Source organism: Pseudorasbora parva, chromosome 3 (genome assembly GCF_024679245.1).
Source record: "Pseudorasbora parva isolate DD20220531a chromosome 3, ASM2467924v1, whole genome shotgun sequence".
Classification (NCBI taxonomy): Eukaryota; Metazoa; Chordata; class Actinopteri; order Cypriniformes; family Gobionidae; genus Pseudorasbora; species Pseudorasbora parva.
This window is the reverse complement of record NC_090174.1, coordinates 58,335,972-58,346,263: the sequence shown is the minus strand read 5'-3', so window position 1 is coordinate 58,346,263 and position 10,292 is coordinate 58,335,972. Positions and strand designations below refer to the sequence as shown.

The 10,292-nt window shown below is 40.5% G+C and overlaps 1 protein-coding gene across 1 annotated transcript in view; it reads right to left on the bottom strand.

Moving 5' to 3' along the window:
- Nucleotides 1-3,915: 3,915 nt before the first annotated feature.
- lmx1ba (LIM homeobox transcription factor 1, beta a) overlaps nucleotides 3,916-10,292 on the bottom strand; it is a 68,853-nt gene continuing 62,476 nt past the window's right edge. The window contains exons 6-9 of the mRNA XM_067439655.1: nucleotides 9,088-9,165; nucleotides 8,231-8,297; nucleotides 7,213-7,377; nucleotides 3,916-4,840 (exon numbers count right to left, since the gene is read on the bottom strand). Coding sequence (XP_067295756.1) covers nucleotides 4,683-4,840; nucleotides 7,213-7,377; nucleotides 8,231-8,297; nucleotides 9,088-9,165 — 468 coding nt within the window. The 3' untranslated portion in view covers nucleotides 3,916-4,682. The remainder of the gene's footprint in view (nucleotides 4,841-7,212; nucleotides 7,378-8,230; nucleotides 8,298-9,087; nucleotides 9,166-10,292) is intronic.

Below are 10,292 nucleotides of genomic sequence, written 5' to 3'. Positions count from 1 at the left end.
GTTGGGGTGGATGGGGTTGATCACCCGGTGAGCTATTTTTCGCGGAAGTTTAAATCTTATCAAGTAAACTACTCAGTGATTGAGAAGGAAGCCCTTGCTTTGATATGGGCACTCCAGTACTTCGATGTATATGTAGGAGGAGGAGCTCAAATTGTGATTTATTCAGATCACAATCCGTTAACTTTTTTACATTCGTTGCAGAGTCCAAGTCAGCGGTTGATGAGATGGATCCTGTTTTTGCAACCCTATAATGTACAAATTAAGCATATTCGGGGCGTGGACAATGTGTTTGCGGACACTTTGTCCCGTGCTCATTGCCCTGAGTAAAGTGGGTGAGTGAGTCTCCTGTGTGGTGTTGTTCTTGTGCCTTTTTCTTTCCTTCTCCTTAAAAGTGCTTCTAGGATCCGGATGGCTGGAGTGGGGGAGAGGAAGGGCAGGGGTAAGCTGAAGGGGATGGCTGTCATCTCACTGCTTGTTTTTGCCATATAGAATGGTTATTTATGTGAGCAGTACTGACGTTTAGTGGTAATAATAAAAAAAAAAAAAAAAGGTTTGGGGGTGAGAATTTATTTTTTTTGAGGGGGGGATGTTAGAGGCCCAGTTATGGCTGGTCCTTGTTTGTTTTTGTGTTTTGTTTGCAGGTGTGCTGCTGAGTGGGGGGTGTGGCTGTTCCACCTGAAGCTCATTGGAGGCACATAAGAACGACTGATGTAGGATTGGAGAGGGGAACGTCGGGGTGTCTGCGCTTGGCTGCCGTTTTGTTATTTCATTTGTTCTTATGTTGTTTATTTAAATAAATTACTCTTTCTTTTTACGACTTCGCTGGTCCATGTTGCCTCCCGTTCATGTCGCAATTGTGAGCTGGTTGTGACAATATCTCATAATTCTGACTTTATATCTCATAATTCTGACTTTATATCACATAATTCTGACTTTATATCACACAATTCTGAATTTATATCTCATAATTCTGACTTTATATCTCACAATTCTGACTTTATATCACATAATTCTGACTTTATATCTCATAATTCTGACTTTATATCACATAATTCTGACTTTATATCTCATAATTCTGACTTTATATCACATAATTCTGACTTTATATCACACAATTCTGACATTATATCTCAAAATTCTGACTTTATTTTTCATAATTCTGACTTTATATCTCACAATTCTGACTTTATATCACACAATTCTGACTTTATATCACATAATTCTGACTTTATATCTCATAATTCTGACTTTATATCACATAATTCTGACTTTATATCACACAATTCTGAATTTATATCTCATAATTCTGACTTTATATCTCACAATTCTGACTTTATATCACATAATTCTGACTTTATATCTCATAATTCTGACTTCCATCCATCCATCCATCATCTTCCGCTTATCCAGGGCCGGGTCGCGGGGGCAACAGTCTAAGCAGAGACGCCCAGACTTCCTTCTCTCTGGCCACTTCCTCCAGCTCCTCCGGGGGCACCCCGAGGCGTTCCCAGGCCAGCCTGGAGACATAATCCCTCCAGCGTGTCCTGGGTCTTCCCCAGGGCCTCCTCCCGGTGGGATGTGCCCGGAACACCTCCCTGGGAAGGCGTCCAGGAGGCATCCGAAATAGATGCCCGAGCCACCTCAGCTGGCTCCTCTCGATGTGAAGGAGCAACGGCTCTACTCTGAGCTCCTCCCGAGTGACCGAGCTTCTCACCCTATCTCTAAGGGAGCGCCCAGCCACCCTGCGGAAAAAGCTCATTTCAGCCGCCTGTATCCGGGATCTTGTCCTTTCGGTCATGACCCACAGCTCATGACCATAGGTGAGAGTAGGAACGTAGATTGACCGGTAAATCGAGAGCTTTGCCTTACGGCTCAGCTCCTTCTTCACCACAACAGACCGGTACATCGCCCGCATTACTGCAGATGATGCACCGATCCGTCTGTCAATCTCCCGTTCCATCCTTCCCTCACTCGTGAACAAGACCCCAAGATACTTAAACTCCTCCACTTGAGGCAAGAACTCTCCACCAACCTGAAGTGAGCAAGCTACCCTTTTCCGACTGAGAACCATGGCCTCGGACTTGGAGGTGCTGATTCTCATCCCCGCCGCTTCACACTCGGCTGCAAACCGTCCCAGTGCATGTTGAAGGTCCCGGTCTGAGGTTGCCAACACGACAACATCATCTGCAAAGAGCAGCGATGAAATCGCGTGGTCCCCAAACCGGACACTCTCCGGCCCTTGGCTGCGTCTAGAAATTCTGTCCATAAAAATTATGAACAGAACCGGTGACAAAGGGCAGCCCTGCCGGAGACCAACATGCACCGGGAACAAATTTGACCTACTGCCGGCAATGCGAACCAAGCTCCTGCTCTGGTTGTAAAGGGACCGTACTGCCCTAAGCAAGGGGCCCCGGACCCCATACTCCCAGAGCACCCCCCACAGGGTGCCACGGGGAACACAGTCGAATGCCTTCTCCAAATCCACAAAGCACATGTGGACCGGTTGGGCAAACTCCCATGAACCCTCCAGCACCCTGTGAAGGATATAGAGCTGGTCCAGCGTTCCACGACCGGGACGAAAACCACACTGCTCCTCCTGAATCCGAGGTTCCACTATCGGCCGAATTCTCCTCTCCAGTACCCTGGCATAGACTTTCCCAGGGAGGCTGAGGAGTGTGATCCCCCTGTAGTTGGAACACACTCTCCGGTCCCCCTTCTTGAAAAGAGGGACCACCACCCCGGTCTGCCAGTCCATAGGCACTGTCCCCAACCGCCACGCGATGCTGCAGAGGCGCGTCAGCCAAGACAGCCCCACAACATCCAGAGACTTAAGGTACTCAGGGCGAATCTCATCCACCCCCGGCGCCTTGCCACCGAGGAGCTTATTAACTACCTCGGTGACTTCAGCCCGGGTGATGGACGAGTCCCCCTCCGAGCCCTCAGCCTCTGCTTCCTCAAAGGAAGACGTGTCGGTGGGATTGAGGAGATCCTCGAAGTATTCCTTCCACCGTTCAACAATATCCCCAGTTGAGGTCAGCAGCTGCCCATCTCCACTGTAGACAGTGTTGGTAGGGCACTGCTTCCCCCTAATTCTGACTTTATATCACATAATTCTGACTTTATATCTCATAATTCTGACTTTATATCACATAATTCTGACTTTATATCACACAATTCTGAATTTATATCTAATATTTCTGACTTTATATCACATAATTCTGACTTTATATCTCATAATTCTGACTTTATATCACATAATTCTGACTTTATATCTCATAATTCTGACTTTATATCACATAATTCTGACTTTATATCACACAATTCTGAATTTATATCTAATATTTCTGACTTTATATCTCATAATTCTGACTTTATATCTCACAATTCTGACTTTATATCTCACAATTCTGACTTTATATCACATAATTCTGACTATTCTGACTTTAAATGAAATATTTCTGACTTGATAACCTGCAACTGTGAGTTAACATGACACAATTTAAACTATACCACGCAATTCTGACTTTATATCTCACAATTTAAACTTTATATGATGCAATTGACCTATCAGTAAAACCCTGCCTCTCTTACAAACCGAGGCTAACTGTCTTGCAACCGAGAAGAAAGTAAGAATTGTGAGATAAAACAATCACCATAACCTTAAGACATTTTTCCTTTTACTCTACAGAACCTTTTTGTAACATAAAGAGTTCTTTAAAATGGAATCTAGAACTCTAGAGTTATATATAGAACCCTTTTAAACTTTTGCACACAAACATCTTCCCTCATACTTTTCATTTCACAATATTTGTCCATTTTTCTCAAATGCATATTTAAGGTACATTTTGAGGCTGAAATGATGTGTGAGATGTACAATATTTTAAAAGAAAAAATAAAAGAAGTTAAAAGTTTTTTATTTATCTATTTATTTTTTAGTACCAACAAACTTTGGTAATTTTAGCAGGTTTGAGCAAAAATGCATCCTCTACAATGTCCAAGGATGCAAAATGACAAATAAATAGCACAGCGAAATAAACATATACATCTTCAACATCAACAGTAATACTACATAAAGAGGCTTATGGTGCTTACTCTAACACGGTTTGTTTTAAATAAAGCTCTGCAGGTTTACTTGGCACATGTACGTAATAAATATCTAGTCGTCTTTATCCACACACAGCTGTTTCGGCTTCAGTTTCTTTCATTTGAAATCCACATTCTAATGTATGGTTTGAAAACAAAGCAACATTATTGCAATGTATGCAATAATGCGTTTCCCACTTTTTGCACGCGCTGCATTTGTTTGTTTGCGGTCTAAAGTTGTTTTGTTCACAACAGACGGCTGTAAATGTCCTGTAGCTCCTCTGAAAATATTTGGTTTTGTGTCTTGATTTTTTTCCTCCTCGTCTCATCTTCAGTGTCACACACACACACACCCACACACGCTCAGCCAGCACAGCTTTAAACCGGGTTAGATTCAAGACCTCCTCAGCATGTCTCTAACAGCGCAAAACCAAGATCCGGTTTCATCTGTAGCACGAGCCGCTTTGATTCGTTTCGTTTTCTTGTCCTTACTGCCTTAAGATTGGAGTTGGCATTACACCGAAGGTTTGTTGGCGTACGACAGGAGCATGGCTGTTAGGTAGTTCTCGTGGGTGTTTAGTCTCAGTGTGAATTTGGTTTCAGGAGGCGAAGTAGGAGCTCTGCATAGAGTACAGGCGGTCGATGGGGTTTCCCACACGGGTCTGAAGAGATCCGACTTCAGACGCGGCGAGAAAGCAGTCGCTCAGGCTGGTCAGGGACGTGTCGCTGTCAATGTCGTGGAAAATCGAGTCGTTTCCTGAAGAAGAGCAAAAATAAATGAGGTCTAGCTACTGCAAAGGTAACATGAAATAAACCAGATCTTTGCTGTTTTGAAGAAAAAATGCTAAACAAAGCTGCATTTATTTGATCAAAAATACAGATTTTTAAATACAGAAAAAAAATATATATTATTATAATATAAAAAACTTCTTTCTATATTAATATATTGTAAAATGTCATTTATTTCCGTGACCAAAGCTGAATTTATCATTATTGCTCCAGTCTTCAGTGTCACATGATCCTTCAGAAATCATTCTAATATGAGGATTTGATGCGTAATTATTATCAATGTTTAAAACAGTTGTGTTGCTTCACATGAATTAGAGTCTAAAACTAGCATTTTTAAATAGAAATGTCGGAGGATTTTGATATAAGAGAAGAAGGGCTTGAGTTTGTTGCCCAGCTGTATCCGCAAGCATCAGGGGTTACTCTTTTACCGCAGATCGAATTGTGTTCGGCTGACCACCAGAAGCTAGTTATTTTAGTCTATAAGATCTTACATCTTTAAAGTTTTAAATATGGATATTTTTCTTACACAAACGCGCCACTTTGCTTCAGAAGGCCTTTATTAAACCCATGGAGATGTGTGGAGCAGTTATATGACAGATATATGCACTTTTATGGACTTCATAAACGAGACAACAATTCACTGCCATTATCCGCTTGTTAAGTCGTGACGTCTGGAACGGCATTTCTGGGTCCAAGCCTCAACTCGTTTCACTTGAGAATGCCATTGACGGCCGTTTTTTATTATAACTCAGACTGCATTCATCTGAAAGGATAAAGTCCTATACACCTAGGATGACTTGAAGGTGAGTAAATAATAGGGTCATTTTCAGTTTTGGGTGAACTAACCCTAATGACAAATAAATGCATACTCCGAGAGCGCTCCACAAGATGTTTGATTATAGCATCTGGATGCTCAAAACTGATCGGTTAAATGCATGTTTTAAACAGTATTGTACACGTAAGTTGATCGCCGTTTGGACTAATGAGTGCTGCATTGTAACACACACACACACACACACACATACACACACACACACACACACACAGAAGCTCGCACATCATGCACAGGTCACACACAGAAACATTCAGTATCGCTGAAACTTACTGTCAACACTGTTCTGTGATTTATCAATAAAATAGCTTAGAAACTGAAAAGTTCTGGTTCTTTAAGGTGCACTATGCAACTTTCCGTCCATTAGAGGTCGCCTATTCAAAACAAAGGTGTAGTTTGATGACGCCATTTTTGAGCGCAGCATCTTGGGAGATGTGGTCTTCTCATCACAGCCGGTGGAAAATAGGACTCGGGCAGAAATCACGTTCATGGATGCGGTTATTAACGTTACTGTAGTGTGAAGCAGAGCAGGACCGAGTGTTGTGGAGCTGAGCACGGCCGCTGAAGCGATTGTTAAACAAATACCCGCCTCGCGAATTACCGGGACTTTTATTATGACGGGACGGGACACATCCGCCGGGCGCCTGCACTGATCTGCTCTTCCGGTTATGATTATGAGGTAAAGCAGCTCTGTTTATCATATTAGATACATTTAAGTGTATTTAAAATGATGTTATGACGTTACTCTGTTCGTTCACTTGTTCACACTGCTAAGAGTAAAGCGCTCCTGCCAAATAAAACCCGAAACCGAGGGTAGCGCAGATATGACGCGATTGACAGGCGACTCCCTCAAACGCTATGCTGACACGTCCCGGTCTTTAGTTAAAATAGCAATTTTCTCACAATTTACAAATAGTTGGAAACATTTGGGATGTTGTAGGTACTCAACTGAACAAAATAGATAACACCGGCCTAGGTTTTTGGATATTTTACTGCAAAAATACTACATAGTGCACCTTTAAATATAATTGGTATTAGCTGTGAAAGGGCACTATCAATCAATCTCTAATAGCTCAAGGAAAAGTTTTAGTAAACAAATCTGTTAAAGTCATCGAACAGGAGCGTTTGATCCTCATGGACGCAGTTTACCATAAGCCATAGAAATATGATTACCCAGCAGCAGAGCTGAGACTCTCAAAAGCTGTAATTGGCTATAAAGCGTTATATAAAAGAGCATATAAAGGAGTGATTTGCGTCAGCTCGCAGCAGGACCGAACGCGTGTAATCGAGCGCAGAAGATTGACGCTCACTTTCTCAGGAGTGCTGCGTGTAATTTTATAGTGTAATTTTATAGGCTTCTCAAAAACTAATTGACACTGTTACATAAGGGTGAAGACAGTTTAATGGCACATTTATTTTTACTGGGCCCATACGTGGCATTAGCCGCCGCTTCTGGTCAATATCATTGCTTTGGTAACGTGCGGGGAAAAGCCGATGGGTATTATTACCGTATGGGTTCATGTGATCTCCGGGCATCTGCGGAGGAGTGAGACCTTGCTGGAACGGGTCTGTGCTGTATCCGTTGGTCTCCATGGAGACTAATTGATGTTGTGGAGGCGGAGCCAGCGGCGTATAAGAGTTCATCAGATTCTCCATTCGGCTTGAGATCACATCTGCAGAAAATGAGTTAACAAAAACATAAAACAGATGTAAAGCCCTGCTGAAGAACAGCACATGTAGTGTGTGTCCTTGTTTATATTACATTGTGGGGACCAAATGTCCCTATAAGGATAGTAAAACCTGTGATCCTATATAGTGGGGACCAGTCAGCGCTCCCCACTTTTCAAAATGCTTATAAATCATACAGGATGAGTTTTTTTGAGAAAGTAAAAATGCAGAATGTTTCCTGTGATAGGAAGGTTTAGGGGAAGTGTGTGTGTGTGTGTGTGTGTGTGTGTGTGTGTGTGTGTGTGTGTGTGTGTGTGTGTGTGTGTGTGTGTGTGTGTGTGTGTGTGTGTGTGTGTGTGATGGGTATAGGTTTAGGGGCAGGGGCAGGGGTTGTGTAGGGGGATAGAATGTACGTTCTAAAAATGCTGGACTAAAAACAACCCAAGTTGGGTTGAAAATGGACTAACCCAGCAATTGGGTTGTTTTAACCCAGTGATTCAGTTGTCTTAAGCAACATTTAACCCAACCGCTGGGTTAAAACAACTCAATTGCGGGGTTAAAACAACTCAACCTTTGGGTTTAAACAACCCAATTGCAGGGTTAAAACAACTCAACCTTTGGGTTAAAACAACCCAATTGCGGGGTTAAAACAACTCAAACGTTGGGTTAAAACAACTCAACTGCTGGGTTAGTCCATTTTCAACCCAACTTGGGTTGTTTTTAACCCAGCAATTTTTTAGAGTGTACAGTTTGTAGAGTATAAAAACCATAACGCCTATGGAGAGACCCCACAAAGATGGTAAACCAGACGTGCGTGCGTGCGTGTGTGTGTGTGTGTGTGTGTTTGGAGTCTCGTACCTTGTCCGATTCTCTGAGAGTTTTGCTGCTCTTGTTGCTGCTGTTGTCGGCGCGCTAACTTCTTCATCTGACCGGAAATAGAGGAACAGACATATACGCAATCATTTTCAAGATCGTAAATAACTAATAAACAAATAATTAAACAACTACTAGTACAGTACTATAGCAAGTTTTTATTAATATTTTGATTTAGCTATTATTTTAATATTTTATTATAAAATATAATATATTTATATTTTCTATATTTTCTATTCATTTTAGTAAAATTTGTATAAATTTTGTTATTAGTTTTTTTTTTTTTTATATTTAGATTTAATTCATTCTTATTTCAGTTTTATTTTTTATTTATTTTTTAAGCTAGCAATTTTAGTGATTCGACTTTAATTAGTGTAACAAATGTAAGAATAATAATAAATAATAAAAGGTAAGATAATCAAAAAAATAATGTGACTAAAATAAAGTATAAAATTATTTAAATAAATGAATAATACATCAACTTAGTACAGTGCTCTAGCGAGTTTTATTAATATTTTGTGTTAGCTTAATTTTTATATGTTTTATTTTATAACAAATGTAAAAGTAAATAAATAATAAAAGATGAGATTTAAATAAAGTAAAATAAAAAAGAAATAAAATAATAATAATACATCTGCTCTAACAGCACAGTTCTATAGTTACATATTACAATATTATGTTTCCCTGTATAAACTGGTTCTTATTCATGATCATATCCATCTGCCTTTTGAGTGTTCGTATTGGGGTTCCTCACACTAGGGTGATGTTATGTGTTTGGCCACTGCATCAGAAGACTGAACAGGTCTGATTTGGCCTGGGTTCAGATGTCAGGACACACTCACCTTTGCCCTCTGGTTCTGAAACCACACCTGGACGACTCTGACGCTCAGACCGGTCTCAGCAGCCAGCGTCTCTCTGACCTGAAATAACCACAAAATCAATGAACGGCTCAAATACACCAGAAAAATCACTCTTTTTCAAAGGTTTTTGGAGTATGTTTTACAGGGAAAAAAAATGCAATCTTTCTATAGTGAATGTGTTACTTGCAGTGTCTTTGTAATTATTATTTGTGAAATTTACTGCAATTTCTAAATGTAAATCGTTTGAAAGCCAGTTGTTTTTCAGTGTACGCAGACATCTGACCAGCAGAAGTCTGATCCCTCAGTGTTTGCCATTTGTGAAATATTTACATTTACACTTTTATACAAAGTGACTAATAATATGCATTATGCAATAGATCCTCAATTGACATGCTGTGTGATGTCTTAAAGTGCCCCTATTATGCTGTTTTAAAGGTTCCTAATTTTGTCTCCTACAATAGGTTTACGAGGTAAAAAAAAAAAACACAAAAATGTTCTCATCATATCCATTTCAGCATCAGCTCTTTTCTCTAGCGTCTGAAATGGTTAGTTCAAACCAAATTTTTTACTGTAACTAACAGATTCCGCCCAAAAAACATGGGATGGGATGGGATTTTTTACATTTACATTTACATTTAATCATTTAGCAGACGCTTTTATCCAAAGCGACTTACAAAAAAGGGGAGAGCAATAGAATCAACGAAACAAACAAGGCCAACAACCTGTAAGAGCTGTAAGAAGTCTAATCGAGCACAGTACACAAACCATTATTTATTTATTTTTAAATTTGACAAACAAACAGAAAATTGAATTGGAAGTGCTAGTCTTTATTGGTCAGGTGCAATTGGAAAAGATGTGTCTTAAGATGTTTTGTAAAAATGGCTACAGACTCGGCAGCACGAATTGAGATCGGCAGGTCATTCCACCAGGTGGGAAAGGTCCAGGAAAAGGTCCGTAAATGTTTTTGTGGGAGTGGGACAGAAGAGGTTTGAAAATCCACTCCCGTGTCTAACTCTAGTTTGCATCCCTGGATGTTACTCGTAGTTGAACATTTATATCGCAAAATAGTTGGGTTTTACAATTTACATCTTACCTCACTCTCTCTCAGCGTTAAACTGATGCGCTGGAATTCACGCTCTGCTTCTCTGAATAGTAAGGCCCGCCTTCTTTGATCTGATTGGCCATTA